Genomic DNA, 27,915 nt, shown 5'->3' with positions numbered 1-27,915 from the left:
CAAGTGCTGATTCGACTCAGTTGGTTGGCTTTATTTCAAAATAAAAGCATCCTGCCTTTAACGTTAACTACCTGAAAACAAGGATGATGTTAGACCAGGTTGAGTCCTCATTGTGTGATCATTAGTGAATGAATGAAGGCGCTGGAAGCCGGTGTGGTGGGTCAGCTTGCTACAACTTTAATCCAAACATTGCTCTGCATATTCAATACATCATCATACTGTCTCCTCTACATATCTCCCTCTCATATCTCTAAACAATTTTAACAAAATAAGTCTAGTAGCACATCATTCAATAACATTTTATTTTACAATTCTCTCTGTACTGTAGTGTTTTTCTCTTTAAACATCAGGAATATTTGTTCGTATTTATTTATTTTTTATTTTTTTTAAACACGGAGACAAGACAGAGTACACGAACGATGACAAACGCTGCTCAAGAGTCCAGAGTGTGAACCGACACACACTCACACACACTTTGAAATAATTTAATATCTGCTAAAAACATTTCAGCCGAGGCCTTTCGAGTGTTCACAGTTTGTCTGGAGAGAAGCTGAACCGTCGTCCTGTTTTTTAAGAAACTCTGCGAGCAGCTCTGCGGAGGCTCGTCACACGACAGGATGGATGAAAAACTTTGTTTGTTTTATGATCTGTGATGTAAAGTTTGTCCTGAGGATGGCACCGGATAAACGGCCATGTTGTTCCCTAAAGTAAAAGAGGCGTGGAAATCTCAAAGAGGAAAGAGGAAAAGCTTCTCACAAAAACATGAACTCCTCGGTCACGATAAAGCCGTGGTGAAGAGTTTGAGTAGCGGGTGAAAGCTCTGGAAAAAGCTGAGACGTTACAGCTTCTCTCCACACTCTTGACACCGACAGACCTCTGACAGTCAAATCTGTGTGTGTGTGTTTGTGTGTTTATCAGAAAAAGTGTGTGTGCGTGTGTGTGTTTGTGCGTTTGCCCGCACACATACACAAACTGTGGTGTTAGTTACATCAGAGGCACTTTGACCCCCTTTTTCTGTGCCCCGGGAAAAACAAAAACAAAAAAGAAAATAAAAAAAAAAATCAGATTTTTATTTTAATAATTTGGCTTCAAGTTTTTAAACCCCGACCCCAAAAAACCCCCAAAAAAACACAAACCATGTTAGACGTCCAACATGGCCGCCTTAAAACCAGAACAGAACAGAGCACGACTTCCGGAAAAAAACGAAACCCGCCTAACGTGCGAGCACTTCCCAACAGACTCAGCTCACGACAGAACACTGACGCAGACGCTCGGTCACTGTTTGTGCTTCGTCTGTGCTCCGACAGCCTGAACGGAGATTTACTATGAGGGTGGATGTACTGACGTGTAAACGTTTGACCCACAACCATGAGTCCCAGGAACAGGCGCTGAACTGAACTGACCAATCAGAGAGAGGAGCGTGACTGACCTCTCACTCAGGAGATATTCAGGTTTCTTTTTTAAATATTTGGCAGCTTTAATGAATTATGTTTCAAGCCAAACTGACGAATGTTGTCTGGTTCCAGCTTCTTCTATCTGCTGCTTTTCTTTCTTTTCATGATAGTAAATGAAACATCTTTTGAGTTTTTGGAAGAGAATTATGAGAAACTGTGATGAACATTCGTCTGTTTTTAAAAGATTTCACAATCAACAATGAACTGAGAAACAAGTGAGCGGCAGCTGCAGTGAGGACGAGGAAAGTTCAAATAAAGTCAAATAAAAAGAAACGCTTCCTTCCTTCCTTCCCGCAGATCGCTGTACGTCTGTTTGTTTGTGATAACACACATTGTTTAAGAATACGCACCATGTGGAGAGAACATCGACTGGAATATTAAAGTTTAAAAAAACTTTTCTAAACAACAGAGACTCAAGATTTGGTACAAAAAACATTCAGGCTTTTATCATCACTGTTTTTACTGTGAACTCGTGGTGCATACTACTAAACAACTCGGTGTTTCAAGATATACCTCAAAGCCACGCTGGCAAATAAATGTTAGCAGTTGGTGGTCGTTTTTAGGAGGGAAGTGTGAAAGCGCTGAGCAGGTGAGTGAAAATTAAACTTGAATATGGCAGAGTTAGTTACATCGGTGTTTCTTGAGTAAAGATAATGATGAAGTATCCTGATGCAGCGCTGCAGAGCTTACAGGTAAACACCGCCGACAAACAGACTCCAATAACCGATGAAATCTATCGATAAAGGTGTGCAGACGCTCCGTCAGGCAAACTGCAGACCTGCCGGCTCGTCAGTGACAAGTCTGGATCACGTCCTCCTGACTGAGGCTGAGGCTGCTGGGAAGTTCTGCATACGTACAATGTGTGAACGTCACATGTGGCAAGTTTTTTTTTTTTTGTTTGTGTGAGGAAGTTCGGCCTGCTGGAGAACGCCGTGTTACCCAGAAATCAGCAGAGAGACGAAAACCAAAAAAAAAAAAAAAAGCCCCCACCACAGCCGAGAGAGAGCCGAGAATAAAAACGACAACAAAACTCTCAGCGGCAGAAAAAAAAACAACAAAAACACACAAAAACAAAATAAACCAAGAAGCATCTGAATCCTCTGTAGAAACCACAACCTTTATATTCCCTCTACAATTATGTACAATTAGACTTTATACAAGTAAAGCAGTGATGCTCTCCTCACAGCGCTCTGTGTGTGTGTGTGTGTCTGTTTGTGTTTGCTGTGTGCGTCCTAGGTGGAGCTGCTCTTGGAGAGGTTCGGGTAGAGGACGGCTGCCGTCACGGCGACCATCACTGCGATGACCGGCATCCAGGGGCTCCAGCCGCTCTGTCAGAGAGACACGACGACACACACACAGAGGAAAACACAAAGAAATGCAGTTAGTCGTCACGTCTGAAGCTCTGAACTCAAACTGAAACCAAGAGAGAAGAAGAGGAAGAGGAAAGTGGATGAAGAGGAGGCAGAGGGAAAGATGAAGTAAAGAAGCAAAGCTCAAGTCCAAAAGATGATATTTTCTTTCTTTGTCACGCAATTTATTTATTCAGAAGTTATCTAGGAGTGTGTAAAAGTGTTTACTTACAGAAGACTAAAACAGACGGCGGTTATATATAAATATAGTTTGGACCCAGATAACTTTAAAACTGAGAAAACAAAATATGACGAGAAACTGAAACTTTATCCTGACAATCTCTAAAAATAAAACACTATGGAGCATAAATAAGTTTGATTTGAATAACTGCTCTTTGTTTTCCTGATGGTACATCTCTGTGTCATTAATCTCTAAGGTGCGTGGTCGCCTGCCCATCCCGTCATCAGACGGAGGATCCTGATCAGAGCAGCATCTGGTCCGACCTCCCAAACTGAAGAACTGATCCAACAAAGACAGTCACCTCTCTGTGTTATGCTGTGAATGACTGACGTGGTTTCACACTCACGTAGAGACATTTTTGTTAGAAGCTCGAGGTTTAAGAACACTGTCTGTATTTTTTGGCTGTTCAATAACAGACAGTGAAGTTATTCTTCTATCAGGCGGTTTAGGACTTAAGTTGTATCATAATTAATCCAAATCATGGAAATAAATAACTTTGTTTTACCGAGTACAGCTGGTTTTATGTTACTTAACTTTCCCTACATCGTAACAAAGACGACTTTAGTTTTTATTTGGACTTTTGGAGGCCTCATGCTCACATTTCATAAACTTCTAAACCTCGGCATCCTCCAAAACTACGTACTCGATCACAGACGGATGATTTCTAAAATGTGTGTTCTTCTTATCAGCTAGATGTAAAGTAAACAACAGATGATTTCTGCTGAGAACAGTCTGTTTGATTTTATTATACGACATTCAGATCTTTATTTTGAGTTGCTGTTGGCATTAAATATGAGCACAAGTATGTGGGTTTATAATACATCGAAATATTAAATACTGGATGATAAAAAAAATAAAAAATAGAATCTTTTAGGACTTCAGGAGAGGAAGAGGAGAGGAGGAAATAAAAAAGAAATAAACAGGAGGAAGCAGCAAAGTAAACAAGGCCGAGGAAGTTACCTGAGTAAGAAAAACAGAAAAGTTACAGACCAGTTTTCCCTCGGAGCAAACGACTGGAAAGACTGGTCAGACATTCCCAAATGAACAAGCAGCAAACCAGCACAACACAGGACGAAGATGACGGACAGAACGGTGGATGTTTTAATAATGAAGAAAAATAAAAAAGGTCAAAGACAGGAGATCTGTCAGCAGGCAGAGGCTGAACAAAATGGAAAAACAACCGAGATGAAGCAGCAGACTGGAGGTCAGGAATGAAAGGAGCATGAATAAGGTGACCACAAGCGCTGCTGCAAGAGACAACGATGTATGAAATGAAGTCAAATTAACATTAAATTAAAAAAAGCACCAACACCCTGAAAGTGAGAGGGAGCTGTGAAGAGATGTGAGTGAATGAGTGAGGAGAGACGACGAGGAAAGAGACTCTTTAAAGGGAAACACCTTTCTCCATTCAGAGTAAAAATTAATTCATGCTAAGCGGTTATTTACTTCGACATCAGCAACATCCAGACTGCTCAGACCACGAGTTTGTTTCTAATCCATAAAAACTGCAACATTTTCAAGATTTTGTCCATATTTAGTCATTTAGTCAAATTCATCTCAGACGAATCAAAGGAAATCTTACTGTCGTCTGCAAAAATCGAATCTTTAACGTGAGCTGCACATCTTCCTGAACTCTTTGATTTTTTTTGCCTTCTCGGCCTGACCTTTGAAGCCATGCGGACCAAGTCACGACACGTTTCTCCAGGGCTACACTTTCATGCTCGCACAACACGGATCGATTGAACGGCCTCGACGTGCTCTAACACTATCACTCGGTCGATTAAGTCCAAAATAAAGTTTGTTCAATCAAGACGTTTGCGTCCTCGACACTGACAAAGACGCTAAAGGCAGCTTTACTTTGTCAAATTGAAGGAAAAATAAAGTCAGTGAAGATAGTTAGATCAGAGTTCAGTTTTCACAGTAACATGTAAAATACTCACTTCAACTATAACGGATCTTTTGACAGCAAATCTAAACAGCTCCGATCAGACAGAAATTTAGCCCGGTCCTAAATAATTCTGGACAGCTGCTTTAAGAAATTACTGAGGGTTTTTTTAAAACATAAAACTAAATATTTGAAGATTTATCTCTTCAGGAGGAACCAATGGGCTGTAGAGAAGTCAAAGAATAAGAATATAATGGTGAGGATGAGTTTACACAGAGAACGGCGTCCGACACCGCCGTCAGGAAACCTCATCACTGAAATTACATCTATCAGAAACCATCACACGTGTACAGAGCCATGCTAACAAAGCCAGGAGCCTGTTTCCTTCCAAATGAAACTAAAAATGTCAGCAGGCACTGCGGAGACAAAGGTATCCCCCTTTAAACTGAGGGCCTGTGGTCGATGGGATCACGTCCCTTTAAAGAGTTCAGTGTTAGCTGCAGCAGAGCAGAAGCAGCAGAAGTTTGACTGACAGGCAGACAGACCGACACTCATGCAGTTAGAGCTGCTCAAACCAGAAGACAAAGACCACTGTGGTGATGACGATGAAGATGAAGATGCTCAGTCTTAAAGGGAAGTGTAGGAGGTGAGAAGAGTCCTGCTGATCTGAATTCAGGGTTCAACACTAACAGCCTGTTAGTACTAAATACTCATAAACTTTATAAATGTAACTCTCCATTACATAATGTCGTATTTGTTTCACCTGCACATCACCTACTGTCCCTGAGGTCGACATATGTGAGACACAACACGCTGCTTACTGCTTTGCTTACAAGCAAAACATTAGGGAGTCCGTCTAACTCTGTAAATTTCTTAATTTTATATCAGACGCTGCAACGGTGACGTGTTTGTGTCTTAAATCTTTATATTTTACACTGATACAATAATTGTTTTCAACATGTCGCCCTAACATATTTCAGCCTAATTCTAACTAACTTAACTCCACATGGAGTTAAGTTGAAATGTAGTTTAATGATAACTGCATTTCTAAACACAGCACTGAAGGTTAAAGGGCATGACTACACTTTAGATCTACTGAGAATAAACATTTTACCCGAATGAGGACTGCGTTAAGTTAGGTCAAGACTTTAACACGTTACCCTGAATTCATCACAGCTCAGGACCATGTTTTCACCTCTGCCATCTTTCCTTCCACAGATGATGGACAGATGGAGACAAAAGAGACAAGAGAGAGAGAGAGAGACAGACTGATGTCATGTCGTGTGTACCTTTCTACCACAACTGGCCGAAACACCAGTAGAGCAGAGCCAGGACAAGGCCAATGAATATGGCTTGGACAGGCTGCAATATGGATGGCTAGAGGGGAGGGAAGGAGGAGAGGGATAAGAAGAAATCAGCCGGCAAATCAACCAAAACCAACATGGAGGATGGAGCAGCTACAGCGAGGGGGGAGGTAGAGGGGGAGACAGAGAGAGAGAGACAGAGAGAGAGAGAGAGAGAGAGAGAGAGACAGAGAGACAGAGAGAGAGACAGAGAGAGAGAGAGAGAGAGAGAGAGAGAGAGAGAGAGAGAGAGAGAGAGAGAGAGGGAGAGAGAGAGAGAGAGAGAGAGAGAGAGAGAGAGAGAGAGAGAGAGAGAGAGGGGGAGTTTGTAGGTGTGTGTCTCGTCACATTCAACAGCCGCGTTCAGCAAACACCACCCGTCACCCAGGCAACGCTTTCCTGTTGGAGTTCGGCTCATTAACTTTCTGCACCAGGACATCGTGTTAGCACTCAGACAGTGAACTGTACAGGCTGACGACGATAACTGGCTTTTAAAAGTCCAGCGTGAAATGTTTCTTTAATATATACATTAAAAAAAACAGTATCACAAAGTGCTAAACACAAGAGGAAGGCTAAATAAAACTGGAGGGTGCCGATACATGACATACCTGGTGAAGATAAATAATGGACTCACAGGATAATTCTGAGTTATTAAAACTTGAGTCTTATTCTCACAGTTTGGTCCTTCACTTCTCTGACAGCTGACATCTGGGAACAGAGGGACGTCTAAGTATTCACAATAAAGATATTAAAATATTATAGCAAGTCAAATTCATCTTCAAGTTTTGTGTGTTTTGTCTCTTTTATTGGAAAATTAACATTAATCCATCCTTTAATTAGTGGGCTGCCAGTCTGCGGTGCCAGAGGGGTTGAAACTGAACGCACTATGTGGACTGTGTGTGTAGATTGTGTTTCATAGACAATCTGGCAGCTTGCGTGACATCAGATGATTTTTTTTGTACTTGAGGCCAAATTACTGCGAGTTTTCTGCGTGAGACGCCTTAAAGAACAGCACCGGTTCTGTCCCACACTTGCAGCTTCTTAAAGGGGAAGTGCACCAGTTTTACATCAATTTATCTGCAAGTCTAGTAGAGTACTAAAGTATGGGGAAACAAAGTTTTATAAAGGCTATCAGTCGCTCCAGAGGAAGTAATAAATGACCTCAAGAATGTCACTTAAACCTGCTAATAATCCCTCACGTTTGCAAAGTTCACCTTGAGTCTAACTTGATTTTAGTCGCGTCACCGTGTCCCCAGGTCTCAGCTACTCTGAGTGCAAAAAGTGAACTGAAAGAAATGACGGACAAAACTGTGAGAATTAGATCAAAGTTTGTAATAAACAGAAATTATCCTTTAAAAAAAAAACAAAAAAAAACAAAGCTTGATGCGCTCATCCTGCAAATGCCAGGACTCTTATTCTGAAAAGCCCTGGGTTAACAAAAAAAAAACCTGAGGAATGAGACAAACATCGACTGTCACATCAACAAAAGACGGAGGACGAAGAAAAGCTGAAGACAGGGAGATGAGCGAGAAGAGGAGGAGGAGGAGAGGAAGAAGAGGGGAGGAGGAGGAGGAGGAGGAGGAGGCTGCTCCGCCTCGCTGTCATCGTCTTTTTCTGATTTGTGTTTCCTGGAGTTTTCACAGAGACAAACTAACAGCTGTTATTTATCAACTGAGGATGAAAAGGCAGAAATGATGAGGTCACCTCAGCTGGAAGAGCTGAATTAAAAAGAAAAACAGTTTCTATATTCATTTATGGATTAATTAAATCTGCTAAAATCACCACAAAGGTTATCAGTCTGTTTGTTATCTACTGACTGAAGATTCATCAACACTGGCCGGTGAGACGAGTCCAGAGTTAGTTAGAGTAAGCAGTGAGGAGGGAGGCTGTGAACTGAAGTGCTTGGTGGGTTACAACTAGCAGGTTCAAGACTGCCACAGTGTCCATGAGCAAGTCCTGCGCTCCTCCTGCATTACTCTTTAACATAAAATCCAAAAAAAAAAAAACTGTGGAAGGAAACGAAAACTTCTGAGAAAACACAAAAACACAGGTTACAACACAAACAGCTGATATAGTCTTTGGTCTTATTAAAAAGGAGGTGTGTGTGTGTGTGTGTGTGTGTGTGTGTGTGTGTGTACACTCACGGAGCTGGTCTTGTCCTGCAGCAGCTTCAGGCTGCTCCTGCACTGCTCCAGCTCCTGGTGGATGTTCAGCTTCTCCTTCTCTGTCCTCTCATAGCGCTGACGGAGGTCCAACAGCTGAGACTGTGTGTCTTCATACTGAACATGTCCACACACACACACACGTAAACCATTATCACAACATTTCTATGAATCGTCACATCATCAGTATCTGTTGAGGAAGTTACTTGTCATTAAGCGATCGTGTGTGTGTGTGTGTGTCTGCAGTGTGTACCTCTTTCTGCAGTGTGTGTGTGTGGGCCTGGGCCTGGTCCAGCTGGGTCCTCAGCCTGCTTGCGTCCTGCAGGTGTTGATTCTCCAGAGAACCCAGTTTGTCCTGCAGAACCTCCTCCCTCTTCTCCAGAGACACCAGACTGCTGCTGAGGACCTGACTCTGCTCCCTGGTGCTGCACACAAACAGAGAAACACCATGTCCAGTGAAAAGAAGAAAAATAACAGCACGGAACAACTTTTGAGTCAAAGTCAAATAAAAAAAATCTTTGTTTTCCAGTTTTGTTCCCCAGAACTTGTGTTCTCAGGAAGTTCTCATCTCCCGGTTATGTATTTGAAACCTGGAAACAACTAATTTCATCTATGAAACTTGTTTTTATGGATTCTTTAGCATCACAGTAAGTTATAAACAAGCGGCAACTTCCGTGGTTGTGAGGTGAAGCCAGTGTGTGACAGGTGGGCGCTGTTACGTGGCTTTGTTGATTTACAGTCATTTATATTAAGTGCATGTATCAGATAACACCGCAGCATGTTGGTGTTGGGAAACAGTTGGGAAACGTTGTTTTGAGCTGCTGAAGATAAATATTTGCATCAAAATGTTCGGTTTAATCTCTAAAATCATTAAAAAGAGATGTTCAGGAAGGTTGTTCAACAGCAGGGGATGAGACAGTCAGCTGCAGCTGACATCTGCAGTTTTTACAGGAGTGGTGCATCACAGGTATTCATTAGAAGTGCTGCCAGTGGCACCTACACAGTTTATTGGAAACGAGTGAAAACACAGCTGAAGCTCAGACAAAATCCTGCTGAGAGAGAACATGCGGTGATGTTTTCTCTCCATGGAGATCAGACCGAGCGCAGAGCTGCTGACCGCTCGGTCTGCTTCAGCCAGCTGTCAGTCAGCTGTCGTCTCCTCGTCCTGTTCTGCCTGAATCAGCCGGACTCCATGTTTCCTCCTCCTCTCCTTCTTTGTCCTCATCTTGCTGAATCCAAACCTCAGAACCTTGTGGGACTCCTGAATTTGGCGGCGGTCCTGTCAGTCGTCCTAAGCTACAATTCATCAACTCGATCGCGGCTGTCACGAAGACTTTCAGGTCCAGTGTTAATGTCCGCCCTCGCACAGTTTGACGCACATTCCTGATGTGTTCTGGGTTGTTTATAGTAGTTTATACAAAATACTCCCAACCTCTCGACTAGGAAGTTATACATTAGTCATCTTACCTTCCCTTGTGGGGTCTCCAGATAGTGTGTGTGTGTGTGTGTGAGAGGTGTCACACAGACCATCTTGTAGATGAAGAACAAAGTTTTAATGATGTTTTTTCAGATTATTTTGATAAACTGATTAAGAAAGAAAGAAAGAATTCTGATCCGTCTGCCCACGTCGCCGTCTTTCCTTTAGTTAGTTTCTGTGTGTGCATGTGTGTGTGTGTGTGTGTGTGTACCTGCTCAGCTCAGTCTCCAGGCGGTGCAGTTTGTCCGTGAGAGCCGTCCGTTCAGCTCTCAGGCTGTCACAGTCCTGCTGCAAACACACACACCGCTGCTGCAACGTATCACAATCCGCTGAGAGATGAAGAAAAGAGGGCGAGGAAGTATAGTCAGAATTAGTTACGATCAATATGTTTCAGAAATGTTCACGTCAGCTGTGCATTAATGACATACTGATATCTTGATTTACACAGCTGCAGAGCTCACCCTGCAGCTTGGTAGCGCTGGACTGCTGCTGTTGCTGCTGTGTGAAGGCGTCCTGCAGCCGGCTGATCTCCTGCTCGTACTTGGAGGCCACGTTCCTCCAGTGCTCCAACTCGGACCGCACGCTGCCCAGGTCTGCCTGCAGGGCGGCGATCTCACGCTCCCGCTCTGCCGTGGCTGCCTCCATGGTGTGCCGCAGGACGATAATCTGAAGGCAGGAACACAGTGATGGCACATGACTGGATGTACAGTCTCAATCTGTACAAGAGGAGGTCAGGTTTGTTTGTGTGCAGAGAGGAGTCAGTGAAGGTCAGGAGGAGTCAGACAGAGCCACAAGGAGTCAGAGGAGAGAAGGGAGAAATCTGAGGAGGTGTAGGAATAAGAGCAGAGTAAGAAGGCGCTGTCAGGGAGAGCCAGTAGGAGACAGAGAAGGAGAAAATGAAGCAAAGGAGGTGTCTGAACGAGACAAAGGGGAGATGAGAAGTCAGATTAAGTGAGAAGGAGCTGCAAGGAATCAGCCAGCAGTCAGGAAGAGACACTGGACTTATGGAGGAGCAAAAAAAAAGCGTCAGGAGGAGTCAGAGGGGAGTAAGATAGCGCTGTGAGTAATCTGAGGGAGGTCAGGAGGAAGTTGTGAAGGAGTGGTGTCATAGGGAGTAACAGGTGAGTCATGAGGAGTCAGAAGGAAATAGTAAGGTGGGGTGGTACCTCGCCCTGGGCGGAGTAGAGTTCCTCTCTGGTGGTGAAGATGGTGCTCTCCCTCTGCTCCCTCAGTGCCTCCATGTCGGCCTGCAGCTTCCCGAGCTGAGCTAAACACACACAAACACACAAAAGGAGGTGAGTTGGTAGATTATGACACAGAGAGGTGTGTGTGTGTGTGTGTGTGTGTTGTACTAACTCTGCAGGTACTGGATCTGTTTGGTCGACTCCTCAGTCTGCTGAGAGTTACTCCTCCTCTCGTCCTCCAGCAGAGCTACAGACAGACACAGACCGTCACACCGTCACCATCATGATGCCACGTGACATATGCAAGGATCACAACTGGAGCTTGGATTTATTCACAGCTTCCATAATGTGTGTGTTTACTTTACTCGGTTAGTTACCTTGTAGCTCCAGACATCTCTGTTTGCCAATGTTGGCTAACTCCTGGGCCTCCAGGAGCTCTCTGTGGAGATGGTGGATGACCTGCTCCGTGTCTCCAGGCTCCAGACCAGCCCGATGCAACTCAGCTACAAACACACACAACAGAGTCATTTTAAATTTTAAATTTTAAGTCCTGGAAGCACTAACACGACTGAACAGCTCCCCCTGAAGGACAGCTGGCTGCATTACAGTGAGATGCTTTCACTCTGTGAATGTCGATGGTCTGTTTGTGCAGCACAGAGCAAAACTACAAAGCAGAGATGAGCTGCCATGGTTACCTTTGAGCAGAGCTACTCTGTTCTGTGGTTCATTCAGCTCCTGGTCGTCCATGTTGCCGTCTAAAAAAAACACACAAACACACATTTCTTTCTGATTTCTCAAAAAAAGACTAAATTTATAACTTCTAAATGTTATTTAGTTCTCTTTAGTCTTCAGTCATGTAGAACATATTCCATGCTGAATTTGTCTCTACGTGTAACAGATGCAGCCAGGTGAGAGGACAGACTTCACTCGTGTTAAAAGTTATTTCAAGTAAACAGCCGTTAAAGTGAAAAACTGAAGAATGAGATAAAAACCTGACACAGAAACGAGACTTCAACGTGAAAGAGAGGGTTAAAACTTCACTTGGTGTTTTACTGACCTGACGTATCGTCACTGCTGCGGTCTTTGCTGGGACTCAGAGTGTCTGACATGTCTGACTCTTTGGCATCCATCTGATTCCCTGTGGACACACACACACACACACCACACACCACACACACACCACACACACACACACACACACAAAGGTTAACTAGGCGGGGACAGAATGGGTGTGAAAAACTAAAGTAAGATTACACAAAACTTGGAGGCAAATGCCAAAATAGACCAGCACAGAAAAAAGTAAAATACCAGACAGAGAGAAATTTATAGTTTCCTAAAAGAAGATATGTGTGTGTGTGTGTGTGTGTGTGTGTGTTCACACATAGCGCACTCACTGGATTATAGTGTGTGAGGCACAGCAGGGAAACAGAAACAACAAAAGCGACAGTGCAGAGCAGCTTTACAGCCACACTGTTATTGTGTGTGTGTGTGTGTGTGTGTGTGTGTGTGTGTGTGTGTGTGTGTGTGTTGTAAATCTATCTCTCTGGATCCAATCAGATGCTCAGACCTTGAGAGTCAGAACATTTTGTCTGTTTGCCTCATGTCTTCAAAGGACCGTTTGAAGGTTTCAGACTTAATTTTAGCGCTGAGGTTTGAATTACAGCTGCAGATGCAGTTCATGGTGCGCAGACAGTCAACATAACGCTTCTCCTATGATCAAAGGAAACAGAAAATTCAATATATAAACGATATAAAAAGATCGAGCCAGTTTTGGGCCCTCAAAGGTATAGAAATATAAAACTGTGTGAGCGTGTCCAGGGGAAATGTATTACAGCAGCATTTCAGCAGCTGGTGAGCCGGAGTATTGTGTGCGTGTCCACAGAGGACAAACAGTCACACAACAGAACAGACAGAGGTCAGAGGTCACTGTAGTAGGATGTCTCTCTGTCAGCAGTTTTGCCCTTTGTGATTACGACTTCACAAAAAGTCAACGCAACAGGAAACAACTAAAATATTTCAAAATAAATGAGAGATTCACAGAGAGTGTTCTTTACCTTTGAGTCGATCGGGGCTGGCCAGGATGTCATCTTCTGCCGTCTGGTTGTTCTGTAGGTGAGCGTCCATCACTTCTACAAACACACAAACACGAGGCTTCACTTTCGGTTCATTGTTGATAGAATATACTGTAGTTTGACCTAAAAAACAGTGAATGAGCGACTGACTGAGTGAAGCTTTTACGTACGAACTGATTCTCTGATTCCTCGCGTTCGATCGCAGACTGAACTGCTCCAGGATTCAAACAACTGAAGGAAGTACTTTTTACTTGAAGCTTAGTCGAGCTCTTACCGTCAAAGTTGGCCAGTTTGTGGATTGAAGAGCTCACCGTCTCCTTCAGCTGTTTGACCGCTGCAGGAAGAAAAAAAAAAAGAAAAAAAAAGGGAAACCAGTGAATAAACTTAAAACTTGTTAGACAAAATTTAAACTTGAGTCAAATCAAATCCGTCTCAAACTCCAGGCCGGCTTACGGTACAACCAGCAGCTAATTTACACAGACTGAGGGTATCCAGCTGGATTTGCGGTCGCTTAGTACAGATCATAAACGTAAAATCTCACTTGAGCTACTGAAGTCGCTCGAATAAGTGAGGCTGTGCACATTAAAAGAACCTGTGACCAATTAGCTGAGGAAGCTTTGTGTTAAAAATACTCGTTTGTCCGTTTACCAGTTAAAGGACTGGTTACAGGTATTATGTAACAGTACATCGACTGTGTCCTCTGTGTAGAGAATTAGCTGACTAACTGACATGATGTAACCAAGGACCTGAGAGTTCTGTAGGTGTTCAACATATAGACTAATCCAGGTTTAACTTCATTCGAGAAATGACACTATGTCAACAAGAATAAACTGTAAAACCTACATGTTGAAATCCAGTCAATGAAAAGGACATATGTAATCAAGACCTCCTAACTTTTGAACATTTAAACCAGTTAAAAATCTGATGTGTATCATTTCATCTGCAAAAAAACACACTTACTTGGCTGCCACAAGCCTCAACTACTTTGTTTTGATCGATTTAAAGTCTCGGCTCTGCGTGCTGTTATGTTTTACAGCCTCTTAGGAGAGGTTTGTCATTAGTGAGCAAAATAAATACCTCAGCCAGCGGATTGATTTGTAATTATATCCACTTCTACTACAATATCTACAACAACCAGCTCCAACAGCAGCAAGCGGGACTGCCAGTAATGTATCAGCGAGTGTCACTGCAGCCAACAAACAAAACAAAGAAGAAGCAAAAACAGCTGAGGTTTGGCTGGTATCAGAAATGCAGGCAGTCAAGAGAAAGTTTCCACAGACTTGATACTTGAAGCTCTTCAAGTATGAAAACATAACCAGAGGATGAAACAAGGAGGTTAGTGAACTAATCCAGTGAAAAGATACAAAGGCGCCATGCAGAGAAAAACAATGTGAAGCTCTGCTGAAGAAGAAGAAAAGAGGAGTGTGAGTGATGTTTGAGAAGAGCCAACGAGTTGGTTGGAAGACGTACGACTAAAGTTATCAGAGCACCAGTATGGATTTCATTCACTGCCAGACGACAAGTTCAATGAGCTCCTGAGTTTGAACAACAAACTCATCTCCAACAAAACAGTTCAGCCAACAGTGAGACACCAACACACTCAGCTGTGCTCCATCTTTAACTTCAGGTCTGTTTGTTTTAAGAGTCCACAGACCGAACTGTGCGTGTTTCTCGACAAAGATGCTGCTGCAGTTAATTGTTCTCAAACCAAAATCTACAACCTGTCCCATCGAAGAAGGTATGGAAGTATGGAGAATATAAGTATGTATGGAAGCACACTCCCAATAGGAAAAGAGCAACATAGATGTGTTAGGCATGTTAAGAATAAGCAACAATAAAAATAAAAAAAACTAATCATGGCAAGAGAAATGATGAGACACTAAGTCTTAATCCACTAATCCATCAGATTGTGACTGAAAAGTTGAAAGAAATTTAAGATTTCTACTTAAAATACCAGCCAAAGGTTTGGACACATCTTATTCAATGTTTTTGAACTTTCTACATAGATTAAAACTGAAGAAATCGAAACTATGAACTAATACAAAAGGGAATTATTATGCGGTAAACAAACAAAAGTAAAATGTTTTTGGAGCCATATTGAATTTATTAGATTAGGAAAAAAAGTCTGTTTTAAGTTCATTATTTTATTTTTATTTATGAAAGAAATGAATAAGGAAGGAAAGATTATCCTGAATTAGTCAAGAGACTTGTTGGTGAGAAAGAATAGTGTAATTGTGTGGAACAAAGGATTAGCCACTTCATGTGTTTTATATTGAGATTGTAATAAAAATTAAGAAAAAGAATTGAATCAGAAGGTGTGTCCAAACTTTTCACTGGTATTGTATTTGACATAAAAGTCACATTTTTGATTACAGACAAAACAAAAGTTTGACTTACCATCTTAAAATTTTAATTTGACACTTTCTTTTTTTTTGTCTTTCCTGGGCAGCGATGGACGTCTGTGTGTGTGTGTGTGTTTGTGTGTGTGTGTGTGTTTCTGTGTTTCTATGTTTGTGTGTGTGTGTTTCTGTGTGTGTGCAGCAGCGTACAGCAGGAGTAGATGTTTGTACTCACGCGGACACTCAATCAACTGTTGGATTCTAGTCGAGTCTCCTCCACTGTTGTTAACATGACAGTTGTCTGATAGAAACACAGAGCACTGACATTACTGCGATGTCTATCAAGAGTGGAGTTGGGTATTTACTCAGATTTGACTGACTCTGCTCATCGATGCCACACAGCAAAGAATCTTATTATTTAGGAAGGGAAACAGGAAAAACTCGAACAAATGCTTCAGCGAATGAACACACTTGAAATCGTGAATTACTTCCCTGTAATATTTAACTGTTTAATTACTCGATGCATGCATGTCTACTTTCTGGAATCGATAAGCAGAATCAAAAAAACTTCTTTCTGAACAAACTATTTCGAATTCAGACTTCGCTCTCAATACCCAACCCTGTATTATAGAGAGGACGAGATGGAAAGAGCTGAAGACAGACAGAGAGGACAGAGATCGTGACAGACAGATACAAGCAGGTGAAAAGCATGACAAAACTCTCGAGTAACAGAGAGACTGATAACTTACACGGACAGATAGATGCTCAAGAAACAAACGCGACGGGCAGAAAACAAAGCCATACATGGCGGGTATTTCACAGATACCACAATGCTGTAACAGCAGACAGGATGTGGACAAGCGGACAGCAGACAGACGGATAAGGTATAAACTTCTGGCTCTCAACAAAATGTGGAATTAACCAGCCCGACTACTCTACAACCTCATGATTTTAAAAGAGTTTCTGGATCAAAGCACAGACTCGAGTCTGTGTGAAACTTTCTTCAGAAAGTCAGAAATCGTCTCATAAAACACAAAAACTGTTCCAGAGGTTCACTGAAGTGCTCCAAATGTGAGTAACCTAACATTACGTATGCGGAAAATGGGATTTTTAGGTCAAACTATCACTTCTGACACGGAGTATTCCACTTTTCCTGTTAGACCTAAAAGGAGTTTTTTGTATTTCATGTATTATATAAGTAGGTCATTTCTTGAGCATGACCCAGGACCGTCATACTGTGTCGGCCGCCTGAAACATCCAACTACTGAATAAACGTATATTTTTAAAGTGTGAACTTGAAATGAGTCTCACATTTCAATCAATCAAAAGTAAATTAAAGATTTCTGATAAACTTAACGTAAAAAAAAGAGTTAGAGCGTGCGCCAGTTGGATAAACTAGAATGTCTGGAAACACTTTTAGTAAAACTTTATCCTATATATTCAATTAATAGCATTTTGCTCTGCTGTATTTTGTCTAGATTATATTATTTATTCCTATTTGGGACTGTTTTGTTCTTTGCTGTGGTGAATGCTGAATATTAATCAAACTAACTACCATGAATTTCGCCAACTGCACCATCATCGGTGTCTGTATCGTCATCATCCTCGTCTTCCTCCTGGTTCTCAGATGTCTCCAGGCTCTGTTTGTCCTCGACAGGCTCCTCTACCGGTCCGTGGGAGACAATGTCGACATCTGTCATGTGACCACATCAGATATATATATATATGTGTATATACACGATTTTGTCGACACTTTACCAGCCAAACACACGTTCAGAAACAGAGTGAGAGTCCAAATGATGGCAGCTTCCTTCACAAACGTGACTACTGTGGCAAAGTGAGCAGTGAGACCTCCAGCATTCATATTCAGTGGTGTCATTCAATCACCAGGAGTCAATCAGTGACCAAAAAGCTCTTTTTCCCCAGAAGAAGAAAAACAAAGCAGTGGACAGTTTGGCAACCACGGAAACAACCCAGATTATCCAGAAACCCAACAAGCCCCGTTTACACTCAGCAGAGTGCCACCAAGTCTGAAACAGCCACACCAGAGGTCACACAGACCATCCTGTCACTCAAAGATCACATGTTTGAATCCTCTTACAGCCTGGTGTTGATCCGGGGAGCTTGGACTGGTGATTTTAGCATCGTGGCCACAGTGAACATTGCAGGTCATGTGACTAAGAAAGACTATAGCGTTTTGAGCCAGAGAATAATTTTAAATATTTTGCACTAAGAGACAAAAAACTGCTAATTACAGCTTGTGGTGCTCATTGAAAACAGTGAATAATGTGAATGATGAATAATGTGGCGGGATTCAGACAAAGAGGGTGAGCTAGACTCGAATATTTTGTGTTGATCATCTCGTGATATTATGTTATTGTTATTCTTTTACTGATTAAATACTATAAAACGTATCTGACGTGACATAGTGGTCGCTACAGTAAGATGCTGTATTTCAATAAAACTGAATGACTGTACTTCTGCACGTTGTGTACAGTTTATCAAATTAATCGTACCGGCTGAATGTTTTCCCTCTGCTTCTGCATGCTACACATTTTTTATTGGAATCACAGATTTCTGCACTTCAGTGTAAATTTAATAAAAACCTTTCTTTGTCTCTAAATTTCAAAAATGTTTTCTATGCTACATAATTATATATATATATATATAAATTCGACAATATCAGGCTTTTTTATATATATGTGGCTTTGGTACATATTTGCTTGTGTGCATTTATATATTCGAATATAATTTTAACACATAATTAAGTATGTTTTTAGTGTCCAGTTAAATATTTTTATTGTTTAGCATGTTTGTTTGTTTTTGCACTGACACCTGCTCCAAAAACAAATGAGTATTTGAGTATTTGCATAGAAATAGTTTAGTTCTTCTGTGATTCTTATAGGATCATTTAGGTTTAATGTTATTTATATTCAGCTGCCAGTGCGACTATGTCAGTTTTTGAATCTAAAAATCTGAAAAAGTTCAGGTGGTTCTCTGAATGATTTAAGATATGACACAGAAATATACTCAGAGCTCATGTGAGCTTCAATCCTCTCAACTGAAGGTGAATCAACATCACGTCCCCCTTAAACTACCAGAGGACACCCGATGGCTGGACATCAAGCTACCATAAAACAAGACACAAAGAGCCAGACTTCCACCTGTGACTGACAGAGAGACAGATGAACAAAGAGACCAAAGAGACCAGCAAGCAACAGGAAGTTATGTGGACATCATGCAGGAACTTGTCATGCATCATTAGTGCGGGATGAGGAAGTGAAGTTAGCGACCACATAAGAGACAAACAGCAGCAGAGAGGACGAGCGTCCCAGAGCGGACCGGAGACGTGTGGACTCACCCAGACTGTTGTTCTCTTTAACGCTTTTCTCTTGTAGCTGCTCTAACCGAACTGTAAACGACAACAACAGCAGAGAGAAGCGTTGACTGACAGAAAGCCCGAGCCCCCTGATTGGTCAAAGACGTGTTCTGACCCGGCCAGTAGTTGCTATGGTTTTGTGATGACCAGAAAGTTAAAGTGATTGGTTTGCAAAGTGCAGTCAGTTTGTTAAAAGTTAGGGCAGGACGGTGTGTGTGTGTTTGTGTGTTTGTGAGAGTGTGTGTACCCTGCAGAGCGGCGAGCCTCTCGTTGGTGAAGTCGTTGTCGGCCTGCAGAGCTTCGATGCGAGCCTGGAGAACCTGCTCCTTCTCCTCCATCTCCTCGATCCGCAGCTCCAACTCCCTCTTCTCCGTCGCTCCCCGCTGGGTCAGCTCCTCCTGCCGGCCCTCCGCCGCCTGGAGGAGCAGAGTGTGAAGAGGAGGAAGGAGAGAGACAGGAGGGAGGGCGAGGAGAAAGAAAGGAGGAAGGAAAAGGAGAAAGCAGGACAAAAATATGAGAAACAAATTGCAAAATTAAATATTTCCAGTATTAAATTCAATATTGTTGCTGGGAAATTCAATCCTGTCGTTCACAGTAACATCACTCCGTACTCCAGCGTCCGTGCAGGTACCTTAATTTTGTCAGTGAGCTCTTTGATCTCATTGACGGCGGCGTTGTACTTGTTGGCAAGCTCCCTCAGCTCCTCCTGGCCCCTCTCTGACATCTCCTTCAGGTGGGTGCACTCGTCCTCTGTGTTACTGAGTGAGCGCTGCAAGACAGCAGAAACAAAAACACTTCTTAGCTTCACCAGAACAAGAGCCCCGTGCCTCCAAATGACAAACTATCATCACATGTGTGCTTGCAGTATCAGTGTGTGTCCTACCTCCACCTCTGACAGCTTCCTGACCACCTCGATCTTCTCCTGCAGGACTCTCCTCAGAGACTCCTTCGCCGTCGTCTCGTAGTTGTGTTTGTCCTCCTGAAGAGCCAAGAGCTCCTTACGGATCCCCTCCTCCGTCTGGGACTTTGACAGAAGAAGAGGTGTTTTAATTGGATGATATGTTTGCAGTTATATTCTGACAGAACCACACAAATGTGTGTGTGTGTGTGTGTGTGTGTGTGTGTGTGTGTGTTACCTTAGAGTACGCCTGTAGCTGACTGCCCATCACCTCCAGTCTGGAGAGCAGACGGTCTTCATCAATCAGAGCCTGGTGGAGACAAACATCAGTTTACAACATGTTGGACAAACTTCTTCATGTCATGAGATACAAGGGAATGATGTTCCCATCATGCTGCCTCGTTACCATTCAGACTTTGCAGCGTGGGGAAAAATGACAGTGTGCATAGTGTGTGATGGATTTGTACCCATCTGTGTTACAGCTCAGGCCTAAAGTATGATCACGGTATTTCTTACCTGCCAGCTGCTCTCCGAGGCCTCCTGAGTGTTGGCTAACAGACGCTGCAGAGTGGCTAGCTTCTGCTCCAACATCTGCTCTCTGTGTAAGGCCTCCTGGAAAAGAGAGAGAGAGAGAGAGAGAGAGAGAGAGAGAGGGAGGGGGGGGGGGGGGGGGAGAGACAAGAGAAGAGAAGCGAGAAGAGAGAGAGAGAGAGAGAGAGAGAGAGACAGAGAGAGAGCGAGAGAGAGAGAGAGAGAGAGAGAGAGGTGTGTGATTTAACTTTTAATTTAAATATACTACTACTGCAAACTTTTAACTATAAAATCCTTTGATGTTCAGTGAAATGAACAAACATTTCAGAAACTAAAATACAATTTTCAGTCTAAGTTAAATTCATTATACTAATTACACATCAATCACTAATCAGCTAATATAATAATCTGCACATGGCCGTCAGCTCCCTGCTGTCTGTGCAACATCTCAACTCAATGATCACCACTTTGGAAAGTACGCTGAACTTGTTAATTTTAGATTTTTTTTGGGAACAGGCTACTGTAATACTGTGCACTGCATCATAATAACAGAGTTTGATACATTCTAAATACAGCAGAGGTTTGCACCAGGATGGAGCGGCGAGTAAGATAAGCTTGGAGGAGGAAAAGTGGGTTGGTTCATTCAGTCTGTATGAAGTAGAGTCTCACAGACTGAGCCTTTATTTCCTGGGAAATATCGGATAAACAGGAGTGCACAGTGAAAGCTAGGCTTTTATTCTACAGACATTACACTGTGCAGTCTACATCACTTCATAATGATACGTTGAAGCAAAAAGGTCTGTTTCCACTTAACTATTAAATAGTTTTGCAGTATTTAAGATCAAATTACATCATTTTAGGTGTGAAGAGAAGTTTTAAGTCGAGGTTATATAAATCTTTAGGACAAGATTCCCCGGCACATCAGCTTTAGATCTTTTCTGAGCTTCAGTGATCAGAGTTATATTTGTGTGATCTAATCTTCTCTAGTATCCGATTATCATCCTGGGTTGTGTTTAATGAAAGATGATGTATGCTTTCCGCTGTGTAATTACTTCTAATGAACGAGACAAAGTCATCTCAGATCACTGCAGAGAAACGCTGCACAGTTCTCGTCCTCCTCTGCTCCTCTCCAGTTAAAAGCTGCATGATTTGATCCGACACTTAAAACCTGTTGTGACATTTCTGACGACTGATGTCTGACTCCTTACTGCCTGATCATGTGTGTTTGTAGTTAGACAGAATGACCACTAGGTGTCAGTGTGTTACCTGTAGATACTGGGAGAGCTGGAACAGTTCCTGAGAATACATACTGGGAGTGTTGGCTGCAACCTGGAAAAGACACACACACACATACAGCGTGGTGACATATTGACAGCTGTCTCGAGTTCATTGAGCTTTGTGTTGGAATCAAACAGAAAGGTCAAAAGTATATTCACACACACACACACACACACACACACACACACACACACATTAAATGATGAAAGACAGGCCTTAAAAAACAGACTACTCGTATAAACAGTAGTACCAGTGATCAGAGCGACTACACAGCAGTAGTTAACAGTAGTTGCAGCGCTCAGCTCCGCCTAAAACCACCAACTTTGTTTTACATTTCCGGTTTTGTGCAGATTAAACAGATAGAGTCATCGTTGCTAATCAGTGAGCTTTGAACAATCAGAACCATGATTAGCGTTACTGCCATACATGCATGTGTACGCAGGTGTGTGTGGTCGTATCTTTTGAAGTTTGCTAACTCTTTCCCGATTTCCAGTCTTCATATTAAGCTATGTCCTGACTTCAGCCATGTACTTACTGTAAGAGAGTCATAAGCTTCACATCCATCTGAACATCATGTACTATTCTGCACCTGATGGTGTTGCAACTGCATTTTAAAAAGGCCTGACAGCGCTGAAAGCAGGTGTATCATGACCCGCTTGGCATCCGTAATTCGGACTCTTTCAGACACTAACCCTGGGCACGCTGTAGTGAATCCACGGCTACATGCGGTCTGCTCGATAACCGCACATTATCTGTGCCTTCAATCCACTTTCATTTTAAGCCAATGGGACAGCCTGTGTGTGTGTGTGTGTGTGTGTGTGTGTGTGTGTGTGTGTGTGTGTGTATTCTGAGACCCAGGAGCTGCTGTAGGAAACTTAATTATGTTCGAGAAGTGGTTCAAATCTAATCACAGCTCCTCTCTGACACACACATATACGCAGAGACACTGTCAGCTGAAGCCTCTACATTCCTCAGACAGGTTACACTGAGGCCCTGTTGTTCCCACTGGTGGAAGGAAACACAGGAGAGTGTGTGGTAAGGTACAGAACGGACTAACAATTAGCACTGGCACTAATATATAATGTAATGATTAATTAATATGAAATGATACAGGATTTTTAACCTGTGGAGAACATCAGGTGTCCTGATGCATCAGTTTCAGGCACATGGAACAATATTTTTCACTTAAAGTTTAATTACTGCAAGTGATACATGTAGCCTACATGTCCAGGTAGACGATGTGCTGTTAGCAGTGTTTATGAGTAAGCACCGCCAGTATCCAACTCAAGGGTGTCAAATGTACGGCCTGCCAAAGAGTCCAAACCCGGTCCACTGGATGCAAAGAGTTAAAAAATTGTGTCCAATGTTATTCTGAATTTTAAATTTGACACCACACTTATAACTAGAAATTACTTTCTTAAGCACGTTAAGCAGAGGGTAGCCTGTAATGCTGCCTATTGTGATGACATGTAAAGACGTTAATCATTGTGCGAGGTTGGTTCATTAATTGAAAACATCAGACTAAAGTTGTACTTCTGAGAGAACATTTGGAGTTGTTATTCACTGTTCAGGTCCACTTGAGACCTGTATGTGGCCCCTTGAACTAAAATGATCTAACAGGACTGAAGTAGCGTTTCACATGCTGTTTAATGTGCTACAGCTGAGCAGCTAATTAGCTGTCTAGTCTGCAAACTGATAGCAGTTAGCGGTGCACTCTTCCCCAGGGGAATGTTTGCTCATTCAACGAGTTCAGGTGCAGGACAAGACGTGTCTTCATCTCTGTGAGTCAGGCAAGACAACTTTAAGAAGGTGTGGGTTGTTGTTGTTGTGACAGGAAGAGCGTTAACGCAAAAATAAAAGGGCGCAACCATGAAACCAAAAGATCTTAGCTATAATTTTCTCTGTTTTGTTTCTAATTTTTTTCTCAAAGAAGAAAACAAGTGAATGATACTACAGATATGCAGACAGTGCAACGTAAATTTCAGTTGGACTTTATTTTGTTGATACCTAAAAGACACAAAACACTCAGAGTGAATGGTGGGGAAAAAAACGTTGCCCCCTGATCCACATGAAAGACTTCTGCAGCAGCAGAAACTGGCAGCAGCCTTGCATTCCTCCATCAGCTGACTACTCCACTCTGTGTGTGAGTGTGTGCAAAGACTACTTATGTGTGTAAATCTACCCACCACACACACACACACACACACGGCTGTGTGAGACAAACAAACAACTTGTACACGGGACAGGACGACACGACGACACACACACGCGTTTCTGTTCTTACCTTGTCTACAGGTAGTGGTAACGGAGTCTGGATGACACTGAAAGAGGAAGAGGGAGGGGAAAAAAAACATTTTGTCACCATGGAAACAGCAGGGAGTGAAGACACATGGAGTAACCACGGTGACAGAGGGGGGGAAAATGGTTCTTGAAGGTCTTGTGATTTGTGTGTTTTTTTTCACCTCATTTCAGCACATCGAAGTCGATGATGTGAGAAATCTAATCTGGACTTTTAAATATCAGTAAGGCTTTATCTGGTTTTAAATAATATTTTTTACTTTCTCCGTGTATGGATTCATTTAAATCGGCTAGTTCGAGTACCATGAAGTGCACGGTTCATCGTCTTTGCTGTAGTGAATACACACAGAGGAACCAGTGACTGAACAGGCTTTGCCAAAAGGTTAAATCAGCGTGTTGTGGTTGTTGTGTGAAAGTGACTGAACATCAAACAGTCAGTCGATCGTTAAGCCGAGCAGAGATTCTTTAAAGTAGAATTGAATCCAATGAAGGATGTGACAGTTCAGTCATGAAGAGCAGCCTGAGGCCGGTTATTATTTAATGTTAAGGTATCATGCCCAACAGTACATTAAAAGCTCTCCACGCATGATCAGCTGTAGTCACTGTAAACTCGGGTGCAGAGAGACAAAGTGTGTCGGTTTACGTCACAAACACGTAGCAAGAGAAACTTTAAAAACCGAAGAAGGAGCTTTGCAACAGCACTGACAATTCTCTTCATTCAGAGAGGAAGATGGATAAGAAGAACCTCATGATGATCAGGAGGGGTTGAGGTGTATTAAACGTTTCTCTCACAAGTCATTTTAAAGATCAGAGTGTGAATTATACAATCGACAATCGAGGGGACGATTTTCAAACCAACGTTATACCGAATGACAACAAATTCAGTGTTAATGCTGCTTTTGGGCTGTGCTTGTGTCCAAGTCTTCAACATAACACCAGATAACGTCTCTCTCTCTTTCTCTGTGTGTCTAGAAAAAGACTAAATGTGATGTCGTTGATTGATCAGAAGGTCTGAGTCACAATGTGGGAAAATAAACAGATTTATGAATAAATCAGCCCTCTTCTTTCTGTTTCTGCCCTGTCATGTTCATAACATGACCTTCATGGAGATATTTATCCAAAGCGCTGACTCTCGCAGCGACACAAAGTCAAACAGGTTTGTTTTAGTGGGGGGTGAAGATAATTTAAGAATGTACCTGGAAACAGTCAGCGTTCAGGAATGAAGGTAAACTTGACTCTGGGAAAAATATAACTCAACTCTGTTAATGTGTAACTACCAAGCAGCAGGAGAGGTGGACACTGCCACAGCTTGTGCTGCAACTATATGATGAAATAACAACCTCAGTTCCTAGTAAAATCACAATGCAACACTTCATATTGAAATATTATTACATTGTATAACCGGTTTGGTAGACAGCTTCATTATGCAGGCTTCTCTCTCAGACAATGTCCAGGGTCAACAATATCATTGATTAATTAATAACTAATATCTCAACCAAGACAAGCTTATAACTGGTGAGTACTGCTGAACCACACAAAAGAACACAATATACATCCAACAAAAAATATATGATGACAACAATATTAAGACTAAATCACCAAATAAGACAGGGTCTATTAATTCTGAACACATTTTTCTTCATGTACGTAGACACAAACTAAACGGTCATGCCCAAAATCATAAAGGTTATCAGGCGATTTTAATACACTGCTCGTCTTTGTCCAGATGTACAGATTCAAAAATCTAAAAAGGCTTTTACTCACAAAGACATCTTTAAGTTTAAATGATAGCACCAGATTTAAAGAGTAGCTGCTAGTTTCTACTACACTTCCAGACCAAATGTGGCGCTACGGCGAGAGACTATCCAGGTGGATTCATGGACCAAAACTACGAACCCCAACTTCACAACTATAATCTGTATCTGGCCTGCAATTTACACGGCAAAACAGAAACACAAAGAATTTTCCTTTGGTTTGAGAGAGAAATAGAAAACAGTGTTTAGGGATGTTGTTTAGCTCAGTTGGTAGAGCATACGCCCCATGCACGAAGGCTCAGTCCTTGCAGCAGCGGCCCAAGTTTCGAATCTGACCTTTGCTGCATGTCATTCCCCATCTCTCTCTCTCTCTCTCCACACATTCCTGTCACTCTTCAGCTGTCTCTGTCAAATAAAGCTTGAAAAGCCAAACAAAATATTTAAAAAGAAAAGAAAAAGAAAACAGTGTTTAAGAGACACAGACAGTGAACGAAAGTCGGTGAATCAGCACTCAGCAGTCATAAAGTTATTTCCTGATTGTTTCCCTGCGGTCACGTTCAGCACAAAGACACTGCAGTGATTCAAAGGAAGCCTTTACAAAATAACAGTGACCTGGTTCTAAAACCAATGTCTACTTGAGGAACAGAACGATAGTGAGACAAAGAAAGAGACAAACTAACAACTGCGATCAAATCAGTGGCAGTTTATATTAATCTAAAAAGGTGTAGACAGAAAATAAAGGGGTGCGGTGGGAAAAAGAGTACTTTCATTAGCGAGTGGTGCTTTGTGCTCCTTTGTACTCGAGGCCAACGCTTTCGTAAGTGAACTGAATAAAAGGCCCTTCAAAGCCAACAATTTAAAAGGACTTTTGTACTTTTAGCAGCAACAGTGCAGGTCCTCTGCAGAGAAATGTTTTCCTCAAGTGTGACTACTTGCAGACGGTAACATCATCCATCACCGTAAACACCAGAGACTTTCTGTGACTTCACCGTGCTGAGTTAAGTGTTTTCGTATCAGAGCTGCATTACCGTCGCAGCTCTGCTCTGCCTGCTGATCACCTGATACTGAAGAATTGCAGGAGCTAATCCTCTGCCACATGTTCACTTACAAAACTGGACTGACTGAATGAAAGTGGCTGTAAAATGACTACACACAGGGTGAAACATTAACGTTTGCCATCTCTGTAATGATGCCATCTTACTCAGTCACATCGGTCTTTCATCTTTTAATCACCACGGCAATCACTGCGCGTAATGTTGTCTTATTCATCACTGCTGCCAGCAGCTGTTCTGTCACTCAAACAGCATTATCACAGCAGGAGCTCCCCGTACGTTATTTTATTTATTTATTTTGCCAGTTCATGAATCAAATAATGCTTTTTCACACACTGTAACCTGGGGGTTTACATAACCTGCACTCACAAGGTTGAACCCACTGATTTTCTACTCTACGTTACAAACAGGGATGTTTCAAATATAGGTCATTAAATAAACCAGCAGTGGGACCGACCTCATAAGTTTTAGCCTGTGTCTTGGGATGGCTGCAGGGCCGGTCTGTTTGTCATTCAGTCGGTCTACCACTGTGGTCCAGACTCAAACACCACAACAACAGTTGGATGGATTACCATGAAAACTTGTACAGACATTCCTGATTCCCAGACAATGTGTCCGGACAGCTATTGGACAGATTCAAGTTCCCCTCTGGAAGAAGTGGAACAACTTTGGCGATCCGCTCAATTTTCTTCTTGTGCCATTATCAGGTCCAACACTTTGATTTATGGCCAAATACCTGCAAAACTAACAAAATCCCATCAGCCTCAGGTGTGCTAATTACCAAATGTTACTATGCCAACAAAATTTGGCATGTTAACATTCGTCCTTCAGCTCAAAGGACAATGTAGCCTCGCACAGCTGCTGGCATGACTGTAAACTCACTTGTTAAGTGTTATTTGGTCAGTTGTGGGACCAACAACAATGGGAAAAATGTTGGGTCATCCCAGCAGCTGATGGGTCCAGACCCGAACCACAACGTCCCCCAAGTCTATAGAGGTTCTCAAACCTAAATCCAAGTCTTTACGACAACAATGAGCATAACAAACTAAGTGGAAACAATGGCCTGGTCAATGATCCGGCCTAGGCTAATTACCTGGATCTCTCCACTAGTCAGAACTGAAGAAGCCTCTTAGATGAGGTGAAACGTCTTCATGGATCTACATCCAAGTCCAGTTTCCCCCAGATTTAACCCTTCACAAAGTCCCCCGTTCTAGTCTGG

The 27,915-nt window shown here is 42.3% G+C and overlaps 1 protein-coding gene across 9 annotated transcripts in view; it reads right to left on the bottom strand.

Moving 5' to 3' along the window:
* Positions 1–154: 154 nt before the first annotated feature.
* slmapa (sarcolemma associated protein a) overlaps positions 155–27,915 on the bottom strand; it is a 53,983-nt gene continuing 26,222 nt past the window's right edge. For 2 of the 9 annotated variants that reach the window (XM_027279126.1, XM_019256863.2), the window contains 22 exons: positions 23,877–23,913; positions 21,581–21,643; positions 20,300–20,395; positions 20,022–20,093; positions 19,769–19,909; positions 19,517–19,654; positions 19,133–19,301; positions 18,868–18,918; positions 17,062–17,199; positions 15,742–15,807; positions 13,442–13,501; positions 13,150–13,224; positions 12,153–12,233; positions 11,791–11,850; positions 11,473–11,598; positions 11,268–11,342; positions 11,078–11,178; positions 10,373–10,577; positions 10,123–10,240; positions 8,688–8,859; positions 8,417–8,551; positions 155–2,782 (listed from right to left, as the gene is read on the bottom strand). In XM_027279126.1, the coding sequence (XP_027134927.1) occupies positions 2,687–2,782; positions 8,417–8,551; positions 8,688–8,859; positions 10,123–10,240; positions 10,373–10,577; positions 11,078–11,178; positions 11,268–11,342; positions 11,473–11,598; positions 11,791–11,850; positions 12,153–12,233; positions 13,150–13,224; positions 13,442–13,501; positions 15,742–15,807; positions 17,062–17,199; positions 18,868–18,918; positions 19,133–19,301; positions 19,517–19,654; positions 19,769–19,909; positions 20,022–20,093; positions 20,300–20,395; positions 21,581–21,643; positions 23,877–23,913 (2,275 nt within the window). In that variant the 3' untranslated portion in view covers positions 155–2,686. Of the gene's footprint in view, positions 2,783–6,218; positions 6,307–8,416; positions 8,552–8,687; positions 8,860–10,122; positions 10,241–10,372; positions 10,578–11,077; positions 11,179–11,267; positions 11,343–11,472; positions 11,599–11,790; positions 11,851–12,152; positions 12,234–13,149; positions 13,225–13,441; positions 13,502–15,741; positions 15,808–17,061; positions 17,200–18,867; positions 18,919–19,132; positions 19,302–19,516; positions 19,655–19,768; positions 19,910–20,021; positions 20,094–20,299; positions 20,396–21,580; positions 21,644–23,876; positions 23,914–27,915 lie in introns of all 9 variants that reach the window. The other 7 variants (XM_019256827.2, XM_019256837.2, XM_019256832.2 and 4 more) reach the window with 7 other exon arrangements.

The sequence above is a fragment of the Larimichthys crocea genome, chromosome VI (genome assembly GCF_000972845.2).
Source record: "Larimichthys crocea isolate SSNF chromosome VI, L_crocea_2.0, whole genome shotgun sequence".
Taxonomy (NCBI): Eukaryota; Metazoa; Chordata; class Actinopteri; family Sciaenidae; genus Larimichthys; species Larimichthys crocea.
Note: the sequence above shows the minus strand (reverse complement) of the source record. Positions and strands in the feature narration are given on the sequence as shown.